The sequence below is a fragment of the Salvia hispanica genome, chromosome 5, assembly GCF_029641045.1.
Source record: "Salvia hispanica isolate PSC_SH4W2 chromosome 5, Shi_PSC_v1, whole genome shotgun sequence".
NCBI lineage: Eukaryota > Viridiplantae > Streptophyta > Magnoliopsida > Lamiales > Lamiaceae > Salvia > Salvia hispanica.
Genome location: NC_142696.1, coordinates 23293695 through 23321301, shown reverse-complemented (window position 1 = coordinate 23321301; position 27607 = coordinate 23293695). Strand labels below are relative to the sequence as shown.

Sequence of the window (27607 nt, the reverse complement as noted above, 5' to 3'; positions counted from 1 at the left end):
GGTTTGACACTCGTAAAAAGGGATCGAAAAGGGTTACTTGGATTTATGTGGTGTGTAGCCGAGAAGGTACAAAGCAAAGAAAGAATGAACATGAGGTGAAATGCAAGCGTTCTTCTATTAAGTGCTTTTGTAATGCTAAAGTATCTTGGAAGTTTTTTATGGGTGTTGATTATGTTATACAAAGTTTTGTTGAAGAACATAATCACGAGATGGTTGAGAAACGCCATAAGCGTTTTATGAAGTTGAACCGCAATTTGGATTTAGTCCATCAGAAATTCATACTTGATTGCACTAATGCAAATATCGGTCCAACTTTAAGTTTTAGCTTACTCAAGGAAGTGCTTGGTGGATTAGATTATGTAGGGTGTACTGTTTTAGAAGTGTGCAACTACAGACGCGACCTTAGAGCATACGTGGAAGGAGCTGATGCACAAATGCTATTAAATGAGATGCGCAGGAAGAAGGAACTTTGTGGAGCATTTACATATGAATTTGAGGTCAACTCAAAGGATAGACTGACACGACTACCAAGAAAAATTATCATTTGTATGGTGATATTGTTTCTTTTGATACGACATACTCAACAAATAGGTAGGTGCACACTAATTACATTCACATGCCTTGTAGTTTAGTGTCTTTCACTTCAGTGAAGTATATTGAGGATATAGTGATATATATTGTTAATATAGTGAACTAGTATATGATTACAACGATATTTATTTGTGCATGCTTATAGTGTATTGTTTTTCATTTCAGTGAAATATATTGAGCATTTAGTGAACTACAATATGCTTACAGTGAAGTGTATTGAGCATGCTTGTATTGCTCTGTTTTTTCCATTTCAGTGAAGTAAAACTTGCTTACAGTGAATTATTCAACGGTTAGAGTGAAGTGTTTGTGATCCATGTTTATGTGCACTATTTTATCATTTCAGTGAAGTAAAACATGCTTAGAGTGAATTATTCTAGAGTTAGAGTGAAGTGTCTGTCATCCATGCTTATAGTGGTTTGTTTTTCCATTTCAGTGAAGTAAAACTTGCTTAGAGTGAAGTAGTACATGGTTAGAGTGAAGTGTTTGTCATCCATATATTATTGTTTTTATTTTTTCATTTTAGTGAAGTAAAACATGCTTAGAGTGAAGTATTTCGTGCTTAGAGTGAAATGTTTGTGATTAAAGTATATTCTGCATATCTTATAGTGATTTTAACATGTAGGTACTGCATGATATTTGCTCCTTTTACGGGCAAGGATAATCATGGTCGCCCTGTGACATTTGCTGCTGGCCTTTTGTCCAAGGAAAATGCTGACTCCTTTTCATGGTTATTTAAATAATTTGTGAAATGTATGGGTGTGGCTCCCAAGCTAATCGGAACCGACCAAGACTTAGGAATGAAAGTTTCTATTTTAGAGGTTCTTCTTAATACGAGACACAGGTGGTGCATGTGGCATATAATGAATAAAGTTGCTGACAAATTGCCAAAGAACATGCTTGGTAGTGAAAAACTAAAGAAGGAATTGAATGCATGTGTTTGGTCAGAGTTGATAGAGCCCGATGCATTTGAAGAATCTTGGCATGCTATAATGGAAAGATATGAGCTGGTCAATAATGACTGATTTTCATCAATGTTTGCATCTAGAAAGTTTTGGGTTCCAGCCTTTTTCCGTGATTTTCCGATGAGCTCGTTGATAAAGACAACATCTTTGTCCGAATCACAGAATAGCTTCTTTAAAAGGTACTCAAAGTGTCGGGCTAACCTTATGCTATTTTATATGAACTATAACTATTTTATAACAAATTTTCAGGGACGGATGGAGTAAATAAGTACATTCAAAATAACTTTCCAATATATACTTTTATTTAAAATTTGGCAACCAATGCAGGTTAACATGGAAGTACGGAGTACTTAGTACTTAAAATACTATTTAATATATACTACTCTTTAGTAATAATTAATATTAAAGAAATGTTTTAAAAAAAGGGAGTAGGCAGGCGCGTTCCATACCCTTGAACTTTCTCTCTCTATATATATATTGTAATACCCGCTCGTTTATTTGGTTAAGTTGTAAGAGTTCACCAACTTGAAAATGCGTCACTCTCTTGTTACGTTGAAATAAATAAGAACTCGTTGCTTTGTGAATACTTAAATGTTGTTAGTTGCGAAGTAAAAAGTAGTGAGAGTCAGAACGAACCAAAGCAATTCCATATATTTATGAAACATAACTAACGAGGAAGAATATGAAGAGTTCATTTCCTAACTAGAAAGTTCAACTACTTTCCAAAGTACACTTTAGCTTGCATAATTATATACATGTGGGTTTATAAGTTGAGTGAACTACAAAAATGGTCCCTGGACTATGGGTTTATCTCGCCCATAGTCCCTGGACTTTAAAAATATCGTCAGTAGTCCCTGGACTAAGGGTTTATCTCGAAATTGGTCCTTTTGGCTTTTTTTGGTACGAAAATACCCTTTGATATTATTTTGGGGGGTTTGGGCAATTTGGTCTTTTTACACTTTTAACATTTTAAATATGATATTATTTTAGTTATGTACTAACTTTGATATTATTTCAAAATTATCATTCTTCTTCCATTTTGTCATCCTTCACTGAATTTGTTTTTTTTTTTTATTTCAATATTAGATTTAAATCTTAGCGCGGGAGGTAATCTTCTCAAGAAAGGAGAGGAGGAGGCGATAGAGGTGATTGAAGAGCTTGCATCCAGTGATGAAGGATGGAACAACGAAAGGAGTAAGGTGCATAGGGTGGCTTCTACCACGGATCATGATACAATGAGCACCTTATCTGACAAGCTGGATGCCTTAACCATGAAGTTCGACTGCATGGCGATGGGGCAACCGTCTCAAGAGCCCCAAGGAAATATGGAGGATGCGAATTATGTGCAGCAGAGGGGCAACAAGTATTACAACAACTCATGCCCGAACTTTAATGGTGGAGGATACAACCAATATGGGAACAAGGGGCATCCCAATCTCTCTTATGGGAACCCGAATAATACTCTGCAGCCTCCTCCGGGATTCACAGTTTCTGATGGGATGGTGAACGACCCCAAGAAGATGACCACGGAGGACATACTCAAGTCCTTCATGCTACAATCTAATAAGGTCATGGAGTAGAATAATCAGAGGATGGAGAAGGTCGAGACAGATGTACAAGGAATGGTCACTCATTTGAAGAACATTGATATTCAGATCAGCCAGATTTCCCAGACTGTGAGTACTCTTACTCAACCGGGAAAATTCTCTTCTACCACCATTGTCAATCCCAAGGACTGCAAAGCTATACATCTGAGGAGTGGAACAAACTATGAGGGACCTTCAATGCCATCCGAGAATGAGGGTAGAGTAGCAGAAAAGAGAGCTGAAGAGGAGGAATTGGTCGAAGAAAATGAGACAGTGCAAATTTCTACTCCACCTAAGGAGAACACGCTATACCTTCACCTACACCACCTACAGCTCATACTCCAGCTGAAGTGAGGATCCCTTATCCTCAACGTATTCAGAAGAAGAAGACAGATGCTCAGTTCTCGAGGTTCTTAGACATCTTCAGGAAGGTGAACTTGAATATCCCATTGGTGGAGGCACTTCAAGAAATTCCTACATATGCAAAGTTCCTAAAAGATGTGTTCTCCAAGAAGAAGAAGTGGACTGACTATAAGACGGTGAACATATCTGAAACTATAGTGCCATAATTCAAAAAAAGCTACTGGCCAAGCTTAAAGATCCTGGGAGTTTCAACATCTCATGCGTCATTGAAAATGACAGACAGACAAAGGCACTTTGTGATCTGGGGGCGAGCATAAATTTGATGCCATTATCGTTTTTCAGAAAGATGAAGATCGGCACTCTCAATCCGACTACAATCACACTGCATATGGCAGATAGAACTGTCACCTATCCTAAAGGAATTGTTGAGGACGTTCTTGTGAAAGTACACGACTTCATATTTCCCGTCGATTTTGTAGTGTTGGATATGGAAGAATACGTGAATGTACCGCTTATCCTGGGGCGTCCTTTCCTTGCAACGGGAAAAGCATTGATAGATATAGCGAGGGGAGAGCTCACTCTTCATATGGGCAACAAACGTCACATCTTATCCATCTACAATGCTATGAAGAGTCGTGAGGAAGAGGAACTGGTTACGAAGAAGGAGTGCAAAACTGTGCATATTGTAGAAGTCCAAAAGGCACAAGAAATTGAGTCCACATTTGGGGATTTCTCTTTGCCGCAACGGATGTTTGGTTCATGTGGTGGATCCATTTCTAAATAAAAGACTGCATCATACGCTAACGATGAATAGACCTCGAGTTTATTTTAGTGCCTGAATAAATGACATAGGAGGTAACACTCTCTAGTTAAGCGAATAGTTTTTTTAAAATAAATGAAATTGCGTGATTTAATTAATATTCAAGGATTCTAGAACTTTTTCTAGAAAAATAAGAAAAAGAATAAAAAGAGCACGCACTTAGGATGCATTCTCGTTTAAGCTTAATTGATTTCTTAAAGTCTAATTAAGTATTATTTTATTTAATGAGAAAGAATATTTTGTTACAATGTGTTTTGCTTATGGGTTACTTATGTATTTATGAGATGTTGAAATATGTTTTCCATTTAAATACATAGTTTAAGCAAAATGAGTCTAAGTCTTCTGCACAGTAGACGAGTTGTGAGCGGCGTTCACAGTAGGTAACTTGTCGGTTCTTGCAGTAAGAAAAATGTTTCACAACCTAGATAGACTTTGACTACCTATCGTGAAAGGTTGCGACGTCAGTCCGAAAATTTCCTTACCTAAGGAAATGAACGACGTTGGTGTGGTATAGCACTGAAAGGATCAAACAGTGAGATAAGTCTTTCTTGGCTATTTACTGAAAGACGAGGTCTCGGTGATTGTCATTTCTTAATCATTGTTGACATAACATTGAGCATACGATATTAATTGAAAACGACTTTGACTTATCAAATGGTGAGGGTATTTCGTTTCCCAAGAATCCTGATAGATTGGGTAGTGATCGTTAATGTCTAAGTGGTGCTAGTATTGTTATTGCAATGAATCGTGTGCTGGGAGAGGCCAGTCTGATAATATCCTCAAGAGGTGTTTAGAAAAAGGTTTTATTATTCAGAAAACTGGCCAGTTGGAATTTATTCCATGAATAATAAATAATGTTTCTGAACTAGACCACTCTTGGAAAAAGAAATTAATTAATAAAAGTCAGATAGCAGACTTGATATTAATTAATGGATATTTATATCTTTAACACGGGAAATGATTTAATTAAAGAGGAAGTCCCGGAATACTCGTAATTTCGGTTTGGACGGGCAGTCAATATTATATCTATAGTGGATGATAATAATATTTAAGTTTGGGCTTGAATTAAATTAGTTTTAATTTAATTGGTGAAAGCCTAAACTGTGGCCCAATCCAATCCTCCACAGATCCCTGGTCTGGCCCAAAATAATTAACTTAATATAAAAGGGAGAAGAAGAGAAGACAGATGATAATTCTACCGATATTTTTCGTTCTCTGCAGTCTGTGAGAGAGAGTGAATTTTCGGTATTTAGGGTTCTTCAATTCTTCTCCAGCTTTTGAGGATTTGACGAGCTTTGCCCACACAAAGGTCAAATTCGAGTTAAAAGAGAACAGATCAGAAGATCCGTGGTAGAGATCAATTGAAGAAGGAGTGTGAATTCAACTCTTGAATTCCTACGATATGTTGTTATTAATTGCATATATTCAGTATGATCTGTGATTATATGCTTATGAACATGTTTCTAGTTTACAATCTGAAAAAGCATGTTTAGATGTAAATCTTTCAATCAAACTAAATAGATTTCCGCTGCAAAACCAACAGTCTTCGCACGTCGTCTAAGGCCAAGTTAAAGAAATTTACGAAAAGGGATTTAGCTTTTGAGGTGGGCATTCTTTCAAATCGTGATTTTAGTATGAAAATGTGAATCTTTACTCAAGTACGTTTGTCATGTCATGTTTTGTTTTATGATTACCTATTTGATTGGCTATGCCAATTTAGTTAAATCGAATTCGGGTCTCAATAGGGCCGCAAACCCTACTCGGACTAGTGTACACATGAGGGGACCGTGAGCTAACATAGGAGTTGGCCGATCCAGTGACCGCCGTGGAATGTGGCCACATTCCCGGTTCACACAAAGTTCAGAGATGGTATTTAAGTTATGTGATTGCGCAATCAAAATCTTTATGAAAGGAAAGTATTAGTGACTCGGGCCTTTTCAAATAAAAAACTCCGTGATCACTCAACTGTGTCTTGACAAACAAAATAGAACTGTTTTTGGCAATGTGCCCACTCAGTATATCAAATGCTCAGCCCTGCATGTTATTTTCAAATGTGCAGGTTGAACGTGGACGAGAAGGCGAAGGTGTTGGGAACGATCCTTAAATAAGTAGTTAGGTAGCCCAAGGTAGTATGTCTCCATACATACTACTTTGTCTTGGATTTTTCCGCTGCATTAGGATTTTGTACTAGGAATCTATGAACCTAGACCGCACTCTGACTTTATTTTGACCTTGTAACACTTTCGCCTATGAGACTAATGTTCTAAGTTCGACTTATCATTTATGTTATCCCATTTTATTATTTCTAAAGTGTTATTTAGTCACGTATAGATGCACTCACTACCACTAGGGAGTTGTGGTCGTGACAGAGTGGTATCAGAGCACCGTTCTTTCGCTCTGGACCCAAGAACCTTCTTTCAAGCCTTAGTCTAGAATGACAGTACTAGACTAGAATATGACTAAAATGTTAAACTTAAAGAAGCCCAACACCTCGACTCATCACGTTCAACCGCAGCAAAGGAGGTAAATACTTATGTTTCTTGAAAGTTTCTAAGGGAAAAATATATTTTTTTCTAGTCATGCAAAAACTATGCGACCTTTTGACTCAACTTATTTTAGCACAAATAATACCCGCAAGTGTACGGGGCTAGTGTAGCAATTAGCAAGCAAGAGTATCGTATCCCACAGAGACAAGATTGTATCAACTCAAGTACCACGAACAAATTTCGATTACTATCTAGACAATCCAAGAGAAATGGTTTTGTTCTAATACTACTATAAGCATATAACAATGAAAAAGAAAATAAAAGAGACAAGAGGAAATAAACACAAGTGCAAAGATACCACAAAGAGGAGAGCAGAGTTTTGGATCCAACTACAATGGAATTGTATTGTAATTGATTCAACAACTTCGATTACCCATTTTATGTCTCTAGGATTACTAGGAAAGTCGCTAGTCTAGGTTGAGCCCCCTCGCGAGTGTACTCACCCTGTTGATTAACCCTTAATATTGAAGTCTCCTTCTAATATGTTTAGATTAACTCCATAGAACAAAAGACCCAAGACCTCACTAAGGTTCCCCTCTCTCGAGTGTAGATTATCAAAGTGATGTTCACTCTTTTATCAAACCTAGATAGGTATCTCTCGATTACAACTATAAAGGTAAACAAACTCAATTGGTAGCTAAGCAATTGAATTGAAAAAGCACAAGAATGAACAAAGAAATCACAAGACCTAAGCAATCAAAAGAAGTCCTTGAATTAATCACAAACATCCATTGTATTCTTCACCAAAACTCCACAATAAATTTAGCTACTCATGTTCTTCATGAAAACCAAAACAATGGATTCAATCAAATACATCAAAGAAAGCAAATAAATACTCCTGTGGAATGATTCTATGGATTAGAGACTCCAATCTCTCGATTTGTAGTCTTCAATCTTCAAATCTCTCTTCAAAGTGCTCTTGGGGAAGTGTGGAGTGTGTGGTAGGCGGTGGAATGTTGAATGCCTCGAAACCTAGATCCCCCTTTTCTTTTTTTTTCTCTTCGAAAATCATGTAAACAGCGAGAAAACGCGTGCTGATTAAACGAACCCGGCCGGGTGGATTAATGAACAGAAAACTCACCCGGCCGGGTGACACTTTTAGGGCCCTCACTGATCATTTGAAGTACAGAATAGTACCCGGCCGGGTGGATTAATGAACTGAAAACTCACCCGGCCGGGTGACACTTTTAGGGCACTCATTGGCCATTTGAAGTACGGAACAGTACCCGGCCGGGTATTATTTCTTAGCTAGAAATCTACCCGGCCGGGTGTGGTGTTTTGAGGCCTCTCTGCCTCCAAACCGGATTTCACCTTCTTGCCACCTATTTTGCCTAAAACAATCAACAAACCATAAAACTCCAAGTAATGAAATAATTGGCTGGAAATAAACAATTCAAGCAATAAACTCGACATTAAACACCTCAACAGACCAATTAAACCGATGAAAACACGAGTTTGTCACCTTTTTGAGGAAAATGTATCTTTCATGAAACTTTATGCGTTGCATTTGGACACTAAGTGTAATGTGTTATGCATGATCAACTATGTGATCTTTGAACTTATGGTGATAATATTAATAATTCGTATCTGGGACTATGCATGCGAATCTAGAGCGACTAAGAAAATATATTAGGCTGGAATACTTATGAACAAGTAGTTGTGAATGACAACTCCTTTACCGCTTCAAACGATGAAATCAATGGGAACATGCAAGTTAGGGCGAACCCCTAATTTTTAATGAAATATGGAATAATAAATACGAACTACGACATACTATATTACGACCTCTATGTTTCAACGAGAACACGTCCATTTTTTTTTTGTTGGGACACGCGTGTTACTCAAAACGAATATTTATATGCTCTACCTTCTACTTGGAAATCCCAGTGATCTCTTGATACAACGACTAGTACTATATCCTCCACATTATGTATATTACTTTTACACCTTATACTCTCCCATTTCGAGATACTGAGAGTCTATCCTTTCGTGCAGATGGCACGCCAGCGTTATACCCACCGTAGATCACTCCGTGCTGGTGCAGATCCCGAGGCAATCGTTCGCTACTTTCGGACCTACCGCCGCTGCCATGGGGATACACTGGCAGAATTTGTGGCCCACTATGCGAAGTTGTGGGATGAGGCCAACCGATATGGAGTGAAGGCCTATGAGGACATTATGAGACTTGTTGACTTGTTCCCAGAGGAGGAGGGTTCAGACGAAGAGGAGGAGAGTTCAGAGGACGATGAGACTAGTGAGGAGGACTCCGAGGGAGAGGACACTGATGAGGATCCCGAGGAGGATCCGGAGGGGTGCATGATGGGAGAGGATGATCCCGACGAGGAGGAGCCACAGATCGGCGTCCTCGCAGACTTGGGGATAGAGTTTGTTCCCCCACCACCTGTCGGACCTCCACCTGAGATACCCCCACCTCCCATGGAGCCCCACCCCGAGGTGCTACAGCTGTCCCACCACCCGGTGGACTTGACTTCCTTCAGTGAGCTATACCACCGTATATGGCGTTTGCGCAGGGATTTGGCCGCTAGGACCGACATCCCCATGGCACCAGTGGCAGCCCCAGAGCCACCGCAGCCTGTCGAGGTGCCAGAGTACCCCGAGGAGCTACTGTCCCCGATTGAGGTACTCCACCAGGGGACTAGACACGGCGACCCGGTGTGGATCTGCAGCGACTCCGAGCAGGATTGATCAGACGAGCCTTAGATGTGTTCGTTGTAGTAGCTCAGTGTTATGTTTTCTTTCTTCTATGTATCGAACTATGTAGGATTTCCTTATTTTGCCTTCACATGTACCAAATATTAAGTCCTCTCTAGAGGCAATTTTCCCTGAACTTATGAATACATGTGATGTTTGCTTCAACTATGTTCCTTGCTTGTTTACTCATTTCATACGAACAATATTCTAACCATGTTGTCAGTTCCGGTTCGGAACCAGCGGTTCATGGTTCAAAAAATTGTTGAACCTGAACCGGCCCGCCAAGGGTTTAGGCGGTTTCGGTTTCGGTTCCAAAAATCGCCGGTTCCAGCGACGGTTCAAAACCGCTGGTTTCCGGCAAAAACCACCGGTTCCGAGCCAGTTCACCGGTTCACTTTTATTTTTTATTTTTTATTTTTCTTATGAATTATATGAAGCAATTCTTGATTTTCTCATTTATAGAGACATCATTGAATATTTTATGTCAAACTTTCGATAGAGTAGAGTAGTAGGAGTAATATAGACAGAGAATGATGTTAGATCTATCATATAGTTATAAATCATGACTTTTATCCCACATTGAAAGAAAGATTAACACATCCAAGAATGTGTAACTATAAAAGAGAATAATCCAATACACTATCTTCCAATTTAAGTATTGATATTTTAAAAATCAAAAGGTTTAACTTTAAGTATGAGCAATTCATTTTATTTTCTTTTTTTTCTTTTTTAGTCTTTATTATGTATAAAATAAAATGTGCATAAATGAAATTCAAATAATAAGGTGAAAATTGCAATTTTATTGATAATAAATTTGAACAAGACTAAAAGTTACAACTTATAATGATTATAATTTACTTATAAAAATTATAAATAATAAACAATACTTTAAGTTACACCTTTTGAATTATAAAATGTCAATATTAAAGTTGGATTTGAGATGTCTCATCATTCTTTGTCTATATAATACTCTATCTTTTATTATTATAATAACAACAAATATTATTAAATGAACTATTATTCGTTAGTTCTTTATCGATATCAATTTGCTTATGTTTAAATTTATGTATATGTTAACTAATAAATACTATTATACACATAAAAAGAATAATTATAATACAAATTGTATAAATCTAATGATAACTATTATACAAATAATTATTTTTCTATATACAAATCATATTTCTCAATAATTATTTTTTTTATCAATCAAGAATATATTCAAATAATAATTATATATATATATATATATATATATATATATATATATATTATACAAAAATGAAGAAAAGTAGAAGACAAAAGAAAGTTTTGTATACCACATTGAAAAAAGATGAATGAAGGCTCTAAACATGTAGTTATAAAAGAAAATAGAGTGAACTACACTAATAGTCTTTGATCATGTCGAAAAATGCACCAATGGTCCCTACAAAAATTTTATATCATTTTTGGTACTTTAAGACTAAAATAACCCTAGGCACCACTAGTGTAAATATTTATAGTTTGGGGGCATTTTGGATCTTTCTATTCTTCCCTTAATTTTTTTAATTATTTCTTCCATCACCATTTTCTTTTTAAAACTCAATTTAATTTTATTTAAATAATATTTAATTCTATATAATTTCAAATTTTTAAATAAGAAAACAAAATATTTTAATTATGCTTTATTTATTTTTAAAAATAAATACTCCCTCCGTCCCATATTTATAGTCACATTTAGTTATGGCACGGGTTTTAAGAAATTGATGGAGTGTGTAATAAATGAAGTGAGATGATGGATTGTGTAATAAATGAAGTGAGTTGATTGAAGGTGGGTCCCCTTTTGACTTTTTGGTTTTTTTATTTTTGTTTTGGTTTATTTATGTGTTGATAATGACATTTGGTTGTAATTTTAGTGAATAATGGGGTAAAATTTTATGTCCAATTATAAAAAATTCTAAATGTGACTATAAATGTGGGACGAACTTTTATGGCAAAATATGACTATAAAACTTATTTATTATACATCTCAAAACTAAATATAATAGTAACATTTTTTAATAAAATATTAAAGTGAACTGTAGAAAGTTCTTTGTGGGATTTATTTTTACTTAAAAATTTTACTTAAATTTATTATATTTGAGAAGAAAAAATATTATAGTGAACTATAGTAAATTTTTATATAAATAATGTTACTTAAATATTTAAATGTTACTATACTTAAGTGAAAAATAAATATTTTATTTACATTAATTAAAACATAGTATAGTGAAAAATATTTTTAAATATAGTAATTAAAATTTATGTGAATTATAAAGTGAACTATTGCAAGTAACATTTTTTACTATAAATATTAAAGTAAACTATAGTAAATTTTTTCATTATAAAGCTTAATCTATACGTTATACAAGTAATTATTTTAAAAAAATTAAGTGAATTATTTCAAAAGAAAATGTTTTCTCTTGTAAAAATATAAAATGGACTAGTATTAGAAATGTAAATATTTAGTATCCGAAAATGTATTTTTATGTATATCAAAAAGAATTGCGTGATTGAAGAGGTACTAAAATTGTAATTTTCAAATACCAAAAATGTCCTCCATGGCATTTAGGAGATCTTTCAAATGCATAGGGTAAAAAAGATCGACAGGTACTAAAAATGTAATTTCTAAGGACCAAAAAGGATATTAAATTTTTTTCAGGGGCCATTGATGCATTTTTCGACAAGATCAGAGACAATTAGTGTAGTTCACTCAAGAAAATATTTCAACACATTTTGTCCCACTTCGAAAATTTAACATAAAACATTCAAGGATGTCTCTATAAAAGAGAAAGAGTGAACTACATAAATGGTACATGATCTTTCACTTTCGCACATAAATGGTACCTGATCTTTATTTTATATCATTTTTGGTACCTTGTGACAAAAATAACCCCAGGTACCAAACATGTGATTTTTTTGTTATGGAGGATATTTTTGAAAATTTCAATTAAATAGTACTCCCTCCGTCCCATTGAAGATGACCCACTTTCATTTTTGATTTGTCCCAATTAAGATGATTCATTACTTAAAATGGAAACACCTTTATCTCTACTTTATTCCCCCTCTCTTACTTTACTCTCTCCTCTTACCACATAAAATATAACTGCATAAAATCCCGTGCCGCCCAAGGAATGGGTCATCTTCCTTGGGACGGAGGGAGTACCAAATATGTGATTATATTTTCTTCCTTTCTTATTTCTTTTTTAGTTTCTTCTTCATTCTTTTTTGTTCATTTTCTTCTTTATGCATTTTATCTTTCTTTCTTCTCTCTTTTTTTCTCTCCTTAGTTTATGTTTCTTCTTCTTTCTTTTTTCTTTCATCTTCTTTTTCTTCTTTCCTTTTAGTTTTTTATACATACATCAATTGCATTCATAACAAATCAAGAACAAAATGTCTAATTAAATTAATTATTTAAGAAATTAAATCAATTGAATATTTTTTTATTTAATTACTTTATACTCATTTTAAGATTGAAATACCTAACTAAAAATATTCAACTCTTTATATCATTATAAATACAATTCACAATTATTATTACATAATATTATATAATTCAAAATTTATATAATTATACTATAATTATTTATTAATTACTACTACTAGTTTTTAGTATTATAACAGTAATATTTTAGTAATAATTAAATATAATTATAACTATAATCATAATTAACTATATTTGAATGATACTAAAAATAAATTAGTTATTAATTTATAACAACAAAATAATAATATTAATATTAATTAATAATAATTGTATAAAGAGTGAGGAGAATGATAGAAGATATTACCATATCACTTTTGGTACTAATTTTATGTATGCCTAAAATATCATTTATGACATAAATGAGAAAATGTATTTGTTTAGAGGGCATTTTGGGAAGAAAATTGTATCAGTTACCAAAAATGTGATTTATAAGTACCAAAAGCGATATAAAATAAAGATCAGGTACCATTTACGTGCGAAAGTGAAAGATCAGGTACCATTTGTGTAGTTCACTCAAAGAGAAATAACCAAGAATGATTTCATAGAATTCAAAAGCCCATCAAATAACACTAGAATACTTCACTCTAACCATGTTTAACTTCACTGAAATGGAAAAACAAAGCACTGCAAGCATGGATGACAGACACTTCACTCTAACACTAGAATACTTCAATCTAAGCTTGTTTTACTTCAATGAAATGGAAAAACAAAGCACTACATGCATGGATGACAGATACTTCACTCTAGCACTGGAATACTTCACTCTAATAATGTTTTACTTCACTGAAATGGAAAAACAAAGCACTACAAGCATGGACGACAGACACTTCACTCTAACACTAGAATACTTCACTCTAACCAAGTTTTACTTCACTGAAATGGAAAAACAAAGCACTACAAGCATGGACAACAAACACTTCACTCTGACCATGTTTTACTTCACTGAAATTGAAAATTAAAGCACTACAGACATGGACGACAGACATTTCACTCTAATCATGAAATATTTCACTAAATGAAAAACAGAGCAGATAGGAGTTAGTTACTCACGATTGGATCAGACACTTCACTCTAACACTACAAGCATGGATTAGACACTTCACTCTAACACTAGAATACTTCACTCTAACCATGTTTTACTTCACTATAAGGAGTGCTTAAAATAGAAAACTCACCAATAAGAAAGTGATGGGTACAGTGAATGAAGTGGATTTGTTCTTCTTTTTCAAGTTATCATGTGTTGTGATTAGCACATTCAAAACATAGTTGCATCAGTTGTACTTCCTCAAATTGAAAATGTTGTCAATATAGTCCAAAATACGTCCATGACAATTCCCATTTGCAGATGGTGAGATCAGCACGGAGTCCAACAGTATAAGAAAAAAAAAATTAAACCACTCACCGCCATCTACATCAGTATCAAGCTGGTCTTGCAAATCAGTTGCATCTTTGTCCTTCTTCGTAACTTTTGCAATGGTCTGCATATCATCATTTATGTTATACTTCTTTTCAATATTCATCTTCCGCTCCCCTCTTGGCAGTCCCAAGGTTGCATGCACATCCTCATCGGTGATGTGTAATGGTTCATTATCCATTAGCTTGATTCTTGTGCAATTGTCTTGATTAAAATTCTCCAAAAGCGAAAATGCCATTTCCGTAAGAAGATGAACGAGCTGCCCAAATCTCATCTCTTCCAGAGCAGCTAGTTGTTTTGAGTTCATCTTCTCAATGGCATCAACAAGATTTTTAACTCTTATCTTGACAACAAGTTTAGGTCTTCTGATTTTAATATCTTCAAAATCATCAGACACCATTTTTTTTCTTTCCCTTAGCCTTACTCTGCTTCTTTGCAGCAGGCTCTTCATTATCATCATTTGTTTGCGACCTCACACGCTTTGAGGCTGGAAGACATAATACAAAAAAATATACTTCACTCTAACCATAAAATACTTCACTCTAATAATGTTTTACTTCACTGAAATGATAAAATTGTCACACCTCAACCCTTATGACGTATGCACTTACTATAAATAAATTCAGAAATTTTAAATAAATAATCCACGCGCCAAATAAATGAAATGCACATTTTATATAATTTCAAAAACCAATATTTAACAAGTACATGTTTCAAAACATTATAAACAGTAGTGGGACCCTCTCACCACTCTGTATACTGTACATTTATCTACATGCAAAAACGATGAGGAAGAGAAGGTTGTCAAAACGTGTCAGCCGCCGACCCTTATAATAACTGTAACTCACATCAACCCACGCATCATTGATATATTATTCCTGTAAAATATTAGTGGTTTATATGAGCCACAACTCAGTGTATATAAATCTTACCTTTAATTCCACAACCCAAACAATCAATTATATTCTTTAACCAATATATATATAACATATGTTCAACAAAATAAAAGATGATTCCATATAGATATGCATATGCCACTCTGTTTAGTTTATTATTCTGTGACAGATCAAGCCTGACATTTGCCCGGGATTCCATTGTATCTGACCCGAAGGTCTCATTGCCATTGTACATATATATATGACCCGAAGGTCCATTGTCATTGTATATATATGACCCGTAGGTCTCATTGCCATTGTATACATATATATGACCCGAAGGTCCATTGTCATTGTATATGACCCGTAGGTCCATTGCCATTTTATATGACCCGTAGGTCCATTGCCATTGACATCAGACCCAGGGCATGATTGTCACAGATCCTCTTTAATTCAATGATTCAAATAATTCCAAACCATGTGCAAACATATCAATTGCTTCAAATACATATTTCTATCATATTTCATCCAATAATACCATTATAATATATACTCCCTCCATCCCGGCTAAAATGACACATTGCTTAGCCGGCACGGGATTTTAGGAGTTATTAGTTAAAGTGTTTAATTGGAGAGAGAGAAGGTGGGTGAAAGTATTAAAGTAGAGAGATAAAGAAAGATGAATATTTTAATAAGTGAGAAAAAGTGGTTGAGTGTATTAATTGGAGAGAGAAAGTTACCAAAAAAGGAAATGTGTCATCTTAGTTGGGACAGACTAAAAAGGAAAACGTGTCATCTTAAGCGGGACGGAGGGAGTAACATATATCCATTGCACGAATTACATATTCATATCATCTTTCATAGTCAATATCAAATAACACATAACTATATCATGTTCATATCATATAGTCCAAATATTCACTCTAAGTCAACACATAGCAATTAACCACGTAATGCATGTAAAATTAAAAGTGTGATTTATACACACATATAGAAGAAATTTAACCAGATTCCTGAGTTCGTCTCCTGACCCACAACATTCACTTCAAGCGGGCAATTACTTTCCTTTCCTTATTTTTCGATGAAGTATGTTTCTCTCTCTTTTTTCTTTTCTCAATTTTTTTGACTTCTCTTATATGTTTTTACTAAGTCCGTAGTGAATGGCTGGATACATGTTTTTACCTATTTATCATAAAGAAGTTTGGCTTAAAATCCTACAAGTGATGAGTAGGAATAAAACTAATAAAACAATACACGTGTAAATATATTATATAGCTTACATAAGAATTAGAGGTGACTGACCTCCATGCTACAACACGTATATATATAGATAAGAGCATATGGCACACTTTATTACTATTTTTATTTAATACTACACTAACCTCACATGTGCATATACATAAGTAGCTCATAACAATCATAATAATGCAAATATATTTATAAGATGTGGATGTGGATGTGGATGTGGATGTGGACGTGGATGTGGATATATAAAAATGTGACGGTACTAAACTAGCTTGGTATATATATATGTACTCTTCATGCCACACATGATATAAGACTATTTTATTAAATAAAATACAATTTATAAATACTATTATTAATTACTCTTCATAACTCCTAAATCTAAGCTATATTGATATCCCAAATTTTAGTAAATACTACCTTCCATAATGTTCATATAATACATTTATAGTTCGAGTGATAATAAAATGCGCAAATACATATAAAATGATGCATGTTTCGGGTTAGAGATAAAAATAGTGCACTACAAGCATGGATGACAAACACTTCACTCTAACACTAGAATACTTCACTTTAATCATGTTTTACTTCACTGAAATGGAAAAACAAAGTACTAAAGCATGGACGACATACATTTCACTCTAACCATAAAATATTCCACTCTAATAATGTTTTACTTCACTGAAATGGAAAAACAAAGCACTAAAAGCATGGATGACAAACACTTCACTCTAACACTGGAATACTTCACTCTAATCATATTTTACTTCAATGAAATGGAAAAACAAAGCACTACAAGCATGGACGACATACACTTCACTCTAACACTATAATACTTCACTCTAACCATGTTTTACTTCACTAAAATGAAAAAACAAAGCACTGCAAGCATGGATGACAAACACTTCACTCTAACAGTAGAGTACTTCACTCTAATCTGTGCCCTATACATTATATATTTCACTAAGATACTAAATAATTAAATAACTCACTTTAAGGTTTATTATGAATATACTTCGACTTCTTTTCTGTAGAAGCTATAGTATCTTGTTTAGAAAGTCTATCCTCCTGATTCTTCGACCTCCTTTCGGCAGCAACTGCTTCTTTATTTTTAGAAGTTGTAGTATTTTGTTTGGAAGGTCTATCCTCCCGATTCTTCAACTTTTTTCGGCAGCAGTTGCTTCATTTGCTGAATCTTTACGACCTTTCATTTATTCTATAGAAATACATAGAATTAGAATAATCTTTCTTTTCATATGCATATTGAATCATAAGACTGAAATTATTTCATGAAACCTTTAAGTTTGTCGATTGGTAAGCTCAGCTGCCATTTCTGCCAATCTTTTTTCCACTGAAATATCAAAAATCAATGAAGGAACCCTTATGCATCATAATACTTCACTCTGACCATAGAATACTTCACTCTAATCATGTTTTACTTCACTGAAATGGAAAAACAGAGCACTACAAGCATGGACGACATACACTTCACTCTAACACTAGAATACTTCACTCTAACCAAGTTTTACTTCACTGAAATGGAAAAATAAAGCACTACAAGCATGGACAACAGACACTTCACTCTAACCATGTTTTACTTCACTGAAATCGAAAATTAAAGCACTACAAGCATGGACGACAGACATTTCACTCTAATCATGAAATATTTCACTAAATGAAAAACAGAGCAGGTAGGAGTTAGTTACTCACGATTGGAATCTTTGGTTGCACTTTTTTTCTTTCGATCAAAACCTACATTAAAAAAAGAGAGAGAGAGAAGTAGTTAACTGTAAGCAGATGTTCTTATGTTCAATTTGGATTGCATAATAAACTATTGCAGATCTCACTTATTAAAAAATATCGATGTTTGAATTTGCAGAATTCTTAAATCTGATTAACTGTTGATTCTAAAACTAATTAAATGTTCAAATCTAAATCGGTTGAAGAAATGTTAGTAAAAAATGAGTTTAACGACAGAATGAGAGAAATCAGAATCAGTTGAAGAAACTAGTAGAACAACTTACATTTTGAAAAATCTTTCTGATTTGAATCCATTGTTCGACGACGGATGGAGGCGACAAAATGTTGACAACAACGAAATGAGGCGACGCGATTGCAGCGAGAATATTTCGAGAATAGGAGGAGAAGGAGAAGACGGGAAGGAGAAGGAGAAGGAGCGATGGCGGGGAGATTGAATTCCTAAATGAAAAATTATTTCAAATGTTAACCCTAATTTTATTTGTCAAATGTCCATTATACTCCGCCTTATTATAGTGAAGTAAATCTGTGATAGAGTGAACTGTTTTCTCCTTCAAATTCGAAAATCACATGTGTTAATACAATCTTACGGCGGTAATTTATACTCTAATTATGTATTTAATGGGCACTTGCCCTATATCACTTCTCAATCTTCGAATACTGAAACATAAATAACATTAAATTATCATCTCGAAAACAGTAATAAGCGATAAACTAATGCAATTTCCTTTCCAAATGGCAAAACTGTTTTTATATTAGTCAACAACAACAATCCTTGAACTCTCTCTCTCCCGCGCTGAATTAATCCTACAAAGTAGAAGCATGTGACTTCCAATTTCAAAACCTATTCTACACTGAATAACTGCCGACTGGGGCTTCAGTAGCAGAGCCAGCAGCTGCAGGGAACGCCCTCGGCTTGGGTTTATCCACCACAATGGCTTGAGTGGTTAGCACCATTCCGGCCACAGAGGCTGCATTCTGCAATGCACACCTCGTCACCTTAGCTGGGTCGATCACTCCCGCTTCCAGCAAGTTCTCGAAGGTATCAGACATCGCATTGTACCCAAACTCCCACTCCTTAGCCCTCACCTTCTCCACAATCACCTCTCCCTCCACCCCCGCATTCTGTGCTATCAGAGACGCCGGTGCTATCAGCGCCTGCACCCACAAAACAACCAAAACCATGATTACCAATGCTCAATTATCATGGTCACATATCATGCATAAATATACATATACTATACCTTCTGGATGATGTCAGCACCGAGTCGTTCGTCTGGGTCCTCGAGCGTCTCCTTGATGGTGGAGACATAACCCGACAGATGGACCAATGCAGCTCCACCTCCAGGGACAATCCCTTCCTCAATGGCTGCAAATGTTGCATTCTTGGCGTCCTCTATGCGCAGTTTCTTGTCCTCCAGCTCCGTCTCCGTTGCTGCTCCTACTTTGATCACAGCAACACCACCCGACAGCTTAGCGATTCTCTCCGCTAGTTTCTCGGTGTCGTACACAGAATCAGTCTCGCTCAACTCCTTCTTGAGCTGAGCAATCCTCGCCTGCAGCTCATCCTTAGAGGCAGCATCTGCAATCACCGTTGTCGAATCTTTGCTGATTGTGATCTTTCTTGCAGTTCCCAACTGATCCACATCAGTCTTCTCCACAAATAGGCCCAAATCAGTTGCTTGATACTCAGCTCCTGCACAAATATTTCCAAAGAAAAACTAATCATCAGATGCAAAACCAAGATGGAATAGCTCACAACAAGAATCACTCTTTCATACCAGTCATAATGGCAATATCCTGAAGAAGGGCTTTCCTTCTCTCTCCAAAACCGGGTGCTTTGATTGCTGCCACGTTCACAATGCCACGAAGCTTGTTCACGACGAGGGTGGCCAAAGCCTCCCCTGTGACATCTTCTGCAATGATGAGCAAAGGTGCTCTCAACTGTGTCGTCTTCTCCAGCAGAGGGATGATGTCCTTGATTGAGGAGATCTTCTGGTCCGTAACCAGCACTTTCGCATTCTCAAACTCCACAAGCAGCTTCTCAGGATTGGTGACAAATTGTGGGGAGATGTATCCTCTGTCAATCTGCATAACAAAGGGTGATCAAACTTTAGCCGATCTAAAATTCAGATTGTGAGGAAGAAAGGTGAATTTGAATGGATACAGACCTCCATTCCTTCTTCCACATCAACCGTGGTCTCAAAGGAGGAAGATGACTCGATTGACAAGACACCATCCGGTCCAACCTTGTCAACTGCATCCGCAATCATAGTTCCAATGCTCTCGTCGTTGCCAGAAGAGATTGCAGCAACAGCTGCAGTGTCATAGATTTTTCATACCAACAGTTAGTAGGCTGCAGATGGCGGGTAAGGAAACTAACGGATGAGCATACCTTTGATGTCATCCCTTCCCTTGATGGGCCTAGCTCTCTTCTCAAGCTCGACAATCAAACCCTGCACAGTTTTATCAATGCCCCTCTTCAGCGACACCGGATTGGCACCAGAGGTGACATTGAGGAGACCGAGTTTGATGATTTCACGAGCAAGAATCGACGCTGTAGTGGTGCCATCACCAGCAGAATCATTCGTCTTGCTAGCAACCTGCACAGCAAAATTCAAGATTCAAAATTCAAACTATGAAACAACATTACCAACAATTTCAAACAAGTTGGGAAACCAACCTCTCTGATCAATGCAGCACCAGCATTCTCCATGGGATCAGGCAACTCAATGGCCCTTGCGATAGTCACCCCATCATTCACAACTTTTACGCTACCAAACTCATCTAGAACAACATTCCTACCTGCATATTAGGTTAGAGTAAGGCTTACGTGATCAAACAAGCTCATAATGGCCAATTCCATAAAATTATTGTTCAAATCAAACACACTTCTAAGTAAAACGAGACCTAAATTATCCTTGAGATCATACTAATTGCAATTGAATTGGAAGAAGTAAGAGAGAAATTACCTCTGGGGCCGAGAGTGAGGCCAACGGCGTCGGCGAGCTTATCGATGCCGGCCTGCATGGCAGACCTGGATTTCTGGTCGAAAGCAATATCCTTAGCATTAGCCCTCACCACAAACCGGTTCTTGCTCTGCTTCTGCTTCTGTCCCTGCCGCAATTGGCTCGCTCTACTGTTCTTCAATCGCCACTGAAAAAGAAAAACAACCACTTACCGAAAAATTGAGAAGGTAAACGGTGGAAGAAAGCGGAGGAGATACCTCTTTAGAAGGAGAAGGAAGGATGGAAGCGGAAGAGATAGCGTTGGCGGAAGCCATATCTGCGAGAGAATTGAAGAAGAAGAATATGGGAGTTGTGTTGAGTTGAGTGAAGCTGTGGATAAGGCAACGCCCAATGTGGCTAAGTAGACACTCGAGAGTAGATGGGATTATTCTAGAAGATTGGTTCCACACTAGGCAGTTAATTTTGTCTGCACGATTTCAATTATTACTACTTCATTCAACAATTTTATATCATAAATTTGTTGATTAATCAATGGTGTAAATATCATTCCCCGTTCTCTATAGTATACTAGTAGTACTAAAATTTTAGGAAAAATAAATAAATAAAAATGAAGGAGTAACATTCTGTTTTCTCACATAAACACTTGACGAAATGCATTAGCACGTAAAATAAGTAAGGAATTATCCACCAATAGGTCGAGAGTTCGAGTCATCACGGGGATAGATAAAGAATCATAGTTGATGATCCTCTTAAATAAAATCAAAAAATAAAAAGAAAAAGAGTAAGGAATTATCCATGTTGGCAAGTAAAAAATGGAAAGTTCCATGATATGTTTCCTGCCTCTCTAATAAAACTGCATCAACTAAATATAAAAAGGTTCATAGATCAACAGAAAAGATGGTCATCAAGAGAAAATTTTCACTCTCTCAGATTTCATTTTATTCAGAAAGAATCAGCTCTTGTTGCCTTGGTAGAGATAGTCGATAATAGAGTTGGTGGTTAGCAGTGGCCCCAAGCTCTTTCGCCTGCAGACGAGCTGCTTATTCCGGATCATCGGGTCATCAAGTAACACCAATAAGTCCATATTAAAGTTAACTTGAGGTGCCTAGCTATTGCCATTGCATTCATCAGTTATAGTCTTCTGGTAACTCAACGTGCTCGTGTTGAGCAGCCTGCCACCTCTTCTTCTTCTTCGTCCGAAACCTGGGGCAATCTGCAGAACAATGTCTTAATACACAAGGTTCTAAAATATTGTGTTTGCTTGTTGTAGTAGGCTTTGAGTATGAAATATGAGAGTACCTCCAGCAGGATATATCGAGTTGTAATGAACCTCGGACCAGAAGCTAAGGAAAATAACTGCACAAGACACAATATAAATTCGTTTAACCATAGTTGGTGGCAATAAGTTGTGGATACGGTATAGCATAAATGGGCACGGCGTAGAAAAGGAACAAAAATCCCCAACAAATTTTTACCTCTTTCCGACTTTTGAATGTTCGGGAGAATCTCAATGTAACAGGTATCCTTGAACGATGTTATGACAAATATCTTGATACCATACTGCAGGAAATGAAGAACGACAATCAGTGGATCTCCCAAAAAACCGCCAATCAGTGGCCGAGACACTTGATATGTCACCATGCATTGCCCAAATATGGATACTATTGACATACAAAAAAGGAATCACGACATTAAAATGAAAGAAGGTGCTAGGGGAAAACATACGGAATCTGCAGCAGCTTGCAACGTGACATGATCTCCCCACTCCCCGTTCCTGATGTCCATTCACATCTTGTTAGAAGTGGTCGCATAAGCACAAAAATGAGTCATCAATAAATGAAGTGCAGAGATATACTTTTTCATCTTTATCAGATATTGGTCATAAGCCATGGGCACATATCCCTCGTAGATCTCTGGGAGAGACCTAAGCTATAATGCAGAAGACATAACATCAGCTCAATAAAATCGATCTTTTTTAAGACATGAGATGTATGGACCAAAAAATCCTAACCTGGTTTACAATCTGCTCCCGGACAAATTTGTGATGCTCAGGAGTACGATAAAATTGGTCTGACAGAGCTCGGAACTGAAAAGGATAAGATCCACTTAGTCATGTTCGGTCACTTAACGAGACTGTATGGCAATGCAGAAATTGGTAAGAACAAAACTAACCTGGCAGTTACCATCTCCTTGAACCTTGAATTCAACCAGTTCATAGACCTGTAATCTACAAAATGTAACATGACTATAATTAATACATTGTGATGGGAAATGTATGAGAGAAGTATGAATATGATTAGCATTAGATATAAGAGATATAGATACATTTATTTTTAACCAAATTAGCAAATAAGCTATTGCAAAGAAATCGTCCAGCCCGAGTCAGCAATAAATAAATCTCATTATTTTGGTGAAAAGCAATTAATTTTTTTCCTCAATATACAACAATTTAATACTTCGTCGAGATTGCCAGATTGGCTATCATTTTACTTCCGTTGAGTAAATAAGGTGTGGTAGGAAGGTTTCTATTTTTTTCAAGTACATTAAAGACATAAAATGTCTTAAAATGGGAAAAGGATACTCGTTATTCTAGGGACGGAGTGGAGTACTTTTTTCTACATCAAAAGCTCATGTAATAAAGATAAATTGATGGTACCTGTCCAGAAGCCTTTGATGATCTAAAGTTGCTTCATCTACTGAGGGTATTTCGCCGTTAATTTTTGGAATGTGCTGCAGAAAAAAGGTCCATGGATAAGCGAAAAATTAATGCATGTCTCGTTTTTTTCGCAGTCAAGCATGCCAAGTGTTTAAATATATGCAAATTACAATTCAAGTTGAACATGCCTACAAATATACTGTAAAAGTTTGAATGGTGTAAAAACTCAAACGCAACATATTTCTACACGTAGGGTTTAAGTTTAAGCACAAGAAGAAGAATTAACGAGTCGCTCTATTGCATGATTGCAGACAAAGTAATCTATACAACTAACTCAAACAGTTAAAAACTAAGAGTGACTAGAAGAGAAACCAGGGAGCATATTTTTATCTGAGACGCATACTGATCAAATGAAATATGTATCCGATATTATGTCTATGCCTCGGTAAAACCATGAGCTAAGACACGTGTCTCAGAAAGCACTAATGCAATTAGAATCCACATATACAGAAATATGTCCCTTTCTTTTTCCGCTGTACTTACAGGAATAGAAACCATCTGGTTCAATCTTTTGCCTACTTCGCCATCAAAAGCATGCTCATCCATTAGTTCTAGTGAACTCGACCACTCTTCATCGCAGTACAATTCATCTCCAGGGCTACAACACGAAGCCGGAATTCCCAAAACAGTTTCTTCTTCTTGTTGACCATCATATCCTACAAGTCAAAGAGATAGTCCATTAAACCAAGACAGCAAAATTAGGTAAGCAAAAAATCAGTTTAGAAATCAGCACACCGTCGACAACATAGTTGTAGTTCCCCAATGAATGCGGGTACCAATCCTGTGAACAAAACGACGTTTGGTGCTCCATGCCATCTTGGTAGGGCTTGATTGGTTCAGTCACTGAAAGTTGTGATAGTTGTTCGTGAAGGCTGTCTACATTAAGGTTCTGGTCTCCTGCATAATTGCAGTCTGCCTCATACTGATACCCTTTCAAATATTGCCCCGGATAGCAATCCGTGTTATGTTGGGAGATGGAACCACAATATCCAAAATTAGAATAAGGATCTCCATCAAAGAGCTCGAGTCCCCAGCGTATAACATCCGGATCTTGGTCGTATGTGATCATGCTAAATGCAAAATATATCTGCCAAACAAAGAAAATAATCAGGACTAGTAAGATCCATCAACTTTTACTCTATACACATTTATTCATAAGAAATCGTATTTCTTTTATTGGAAAGACATACATATGCTATATTGATGGCATACAACAACCTATCAACATGTTAGTTCTTGCCTTAAATCAAGCATTAGTTTCCCCTGAAGCCCAATTTTGTAGCAATGGCTCACTCTAGTAACATGTAGTACAATTAATACAACAATAAATAGATAATCGACTTAATTCTCACAAACAACACATTGATCATCATCAAAATTTACAAGATTCGCTAGCTGCATCTGCATCCTTAGACCAGCAAAATCCTACTAGAATTAAACCCTTGGAAACAAAATCGCAAAGCAAAAATCCAGATCAACTAAAAAACTAAACACTAGTACATATAACTTGCATAAATAACATGATTCCAAAACATAAAGTTCATAAAGAAATCAAAATCCCACAAACGATTTAAACAAGATCAATGGATGTACGGATGATCAATGCGGTAGAATGGAACGTGAAAGTAGCAGAATTTGTTTAAAGACGCAAACTTTAATCCAAGATTTCAAGAATTGTGCAACAAGCAACACTCACATTGAGCCCTGAGTGATGGTGGAAATCAGCATGAACGCCGTTACCATATAGACATAACGCTCCAGAGATGGCACATTGAGTCTGGGAATTGAGAGATAGGAAGGAAGAAGTAATGATGATTATATAAGGTGAGGAAATAATGGGATTGAGTGAGAAAATGTCGTGAATTTCGGGGGGTGGGGTGTCATGTCACGAGGTGAATTGAATTGCTGTCTGGAGAGAGAGTGAGAGAAGACAATGGAATTGGAATCTCAGTTTTGGGGTCTCAATTCCCAGTGTATGCAGAAGCTGTTGTACTCAAACTGACGGCGATTCCTTTACGTTTGTCCGTTTTCCCGTTTTCTTGTCTTTTTCTTTTCTTTTCTCTTTTTTTTTTTTTTTTACTTTCATAATTTATCAAACTCGTATTGCCCTATTTATTGTAAATTACACTTTTATATTATTAGGATATATGTCATAAATAGATAGATTTAGTTGCACAACTCAATTAGAGCAAAATTCCTTCGATAGTTGTAGTGACAATTACATTAATAACGTGACTCATTTAATTTGATTGAGTATCTAACTTTTTCATTTTTCTTTTTTATCTAGATGTAGACTATATGACGCTAATTAGTCGAAACAATCAAAAGAAAAGATATTTTCGAGAGTTAAAAAAAAGTCGACGTATATTCAGTATGGATAGTCTTATGTGCGCGCCGCCACTATGCGTGCCATAAAATAGTTGATGAATGAAATTAATATATGATTACGTAATTTCATGAACTAAGTAGACATATATACACACGATACGCATTGAAGACCTTTTCATTCTATTTAAAAGTAACACTTGGCTAACACACGTGTTGAGAAAACCGTTGATACATACACTTTAAATAGATAAAAGATACTATTACTACTTAATTACTATGTACGTAGAAAATTTAAAAAAAGTGTTTTTTTGTCGTCTGCGAAAAAAATATAATAATTATCTTAATTAGCGTACATAGAAAATGTATATCACTTTGTCTTTTACGATATAACCTCGTATCCTTTTTTATAACTCAACTTTCTAAACCCTACTTAATTACTAAAAAATCACATTTTTCTAGTTAAATTATAGGGCGTACGCTGATTCTCTAATGTACATTTCAATATAATTCGGTACCATCGCTTGTTTCCAAGTTTTAGTTTTATATATAGGGTCTTAAATAAAATGGAGTATTCCAAAATATTAAGTGGGGAAATATTATTTTTGTAGAGGAGAGTATGTGTTTTTTCCGATATAATTTTTCAGTGGGCAACTTTCATGTAACTGACTTTTTTTTTTCTTTTTTCTTTTCTTTGTGAAAAAAGGAAGTTTGAAATAGAGAGAAAAACAAAAGAAAAGGGAATCTAAGGTAGGGTCAAATGACAACATGAAAAGTGCCGTAGCAGCATCGGTTCATTATTTTTGTCCGAATTTGATACAAAGTTAAAAATATATGACGTCCCAAAAAAATTACTAGAATTATAATTTCAATTTTCAATCATTCAACTTCTCCTAAATATATAGAACTATACTTTTTTAATTCATTTATCCATTCAGAGGTGCTAACATTTTTTTTCCACTGAAAATACTTTCAACATTTTTTATTAAAATTTATATCCAATCTAATAAGTAGAATACATCTACGATAACAGATGAAGTAAAATGTAAAACCTCGGTTATATTCTATTATTGCTTTGATACTTTAATCTTTTTGAACAAAAAGAAAGCTCCAAATTAAAGACTACCACGTCGCTATTTTTGGGTCTCGTAAGAATCTTTTTGTACTACGATATTTGATAATCATAATTCATACATACGTTGAAAATTACTGAGTCATAA

The 27607-nt window shown here is 35.7% G+C and overlaps 3 protein-coding genes and 1 pseudogene across 3 annotated transcripts; 1 reads left to right on the top strand and 3 right to left on the bottom strand.

The window, feature by feature from the left end:
- The first annotated feature begins 3145 nt into the window (after nt 1-3145).
- LOC148926464 (uncharacterized) lies at nt 3146-4286 on the top strand. The gene is made up of 3 exons (XM_089059138.1): nt 3146-3412; nt 3520-3678; nt 3720-4286. Exons 1-3 carry the CDS (start codon nt 3146-3148, stop codon nt 4284-4286), a joined length of 993 nt encoding a protein of 330 aa, XP_088915264.1.
- A 9870-nt stretch (nt 4287-14156) lies between these two features.
- Nucleotides 14157-16682, bottom strand: LOC148926463 (uncharacterized; annotated as a pseudogene).
- A 2398-nt stretch (nt 16683-19080) lies between these two features.
- On the bottom strand, nt 19081-21762 carry LOC125188812 (ruBisCO large subunit-binding protein subunit alpha-like). Its single transcript, XM_048085866.2, has 8 exons — nt 21604-21762; nt 21350-21533; nt 21061-21182; nt 20773-20980; nt 20549-20694; nt 20159-20465; nt 19622-20073; nt 19081-19535 (listed from the first exon to the last, which is right to left on the bottom strand). The coding sequence occupies exons 1-8, from the start codon at nt 21658-21660 to the stop codon at nt 19227-19229; spliced, it is 1785 nt and encodes a 594-aa protein (XP_047941823.1). The 5' UTR covers nt 21661-21762; the 3' UTR covers nt 19081-19226.
- A 227-nt stretch (nt 21763-21989) lies between these two features.
- Nucleotides 21990-26149, bottom strand: LOC125187271 (OVARIAN TUMOR DOMAIN-containing deubiquitinating enzyme 12-like). Its single transcript, XM_048083826.2, has 11 exons — nt 25759-26149; nt 24798-25149; nt 24546-24718; nt 24003-24076; nt 23519-23573; nt 23358-23432; nt 23202-23275; nt 23072-23120; nt 22822-22906; nt 22646-22702; nt 21990-22559 (listed from the first exon to the last, which is right to left on the bottom strand). The coding sequence occupies exons 2-11, from the start codon at nt 25129-25131 to the stop codon at nt 22474-22476; spliced, it is 1062 nt and encodes a 353-aa protein (XP_047939783.1). The 5' UTR covers nt 25132-25149; nt 25759-26149; the 3' UTR covers nt 21990-22473.
- Between the last annotated feature and the right edge of the window lie 1458 nt (nt 26150-27607).

Excerpts from the sequence above, each read along its gene's own strand:
- LOC148926464 (XM_089059138.1), top strand. The coding sequence starts at position 3,146 with ATGGAGAAGGTCGAGACAGATGTACAAGGAATGGTCACTCATTTGAAG. Across the intron at positions 3,413-3,519 it reads TGGTCGAAGAAAATGAGACA|AAGAAGAAGACAGATGCTCA; the intron begins GTGCAAATTTCT and ends CAACGTATTCAG. Across the intron at positions 3,679-3,719 it reads AGTGGACTGACTATAAGACG|CTACTGGCCAAGCTTAAAGA; the intron begins GTGAACATATCT and ends ATTCAAAAAAAG.
- LOC125188812 (XM_048085866.2), bottom strand. The coding sequence starts at position 21,660 with ATGGCTTCCGCCAACGCTATCTCTTCCGCTTCCATCCTTCCTTCTCCT. Across the intron at positions 20,981-21,060 it reads GTGCTGCATTGATCAGAGAG|GTTGCTAGCAAGACGAATGA; the intron begins GTTGGTTTCCCA and ends TTTGCTGTGCAG. Across the intron at positions 20,695-20,772 it reads GGGAAGGGATGACATCAAAG|CTGTTGCTGCAATCTCTTCT; the intron begins GTATGCTCATCC and ends ATGACACTGCAG.
- LOC125187271 (XM_048083826.2), bottom strand. The coding sequence starts at position 25,131 with ATGATCACATACGACCAAGATCCGGATGTTATACGCTGGGGACTCGAG. Across the intron at positions 24,719-24,797 it reads CTACAACTATGTTGTCGACG|GATATGATGGTCAACAAGAA; the intron begins GTGTGCTGATTT and ends TTTGACTTGTAG. Across the intron at positions 22,907-23,071 it reads TGCAAGCTGCTGCAGATTCC|TATGGTATCAAGATATTTGT; the intron begins GTATGTTTTCCC and ends CATTTCCTGCAG.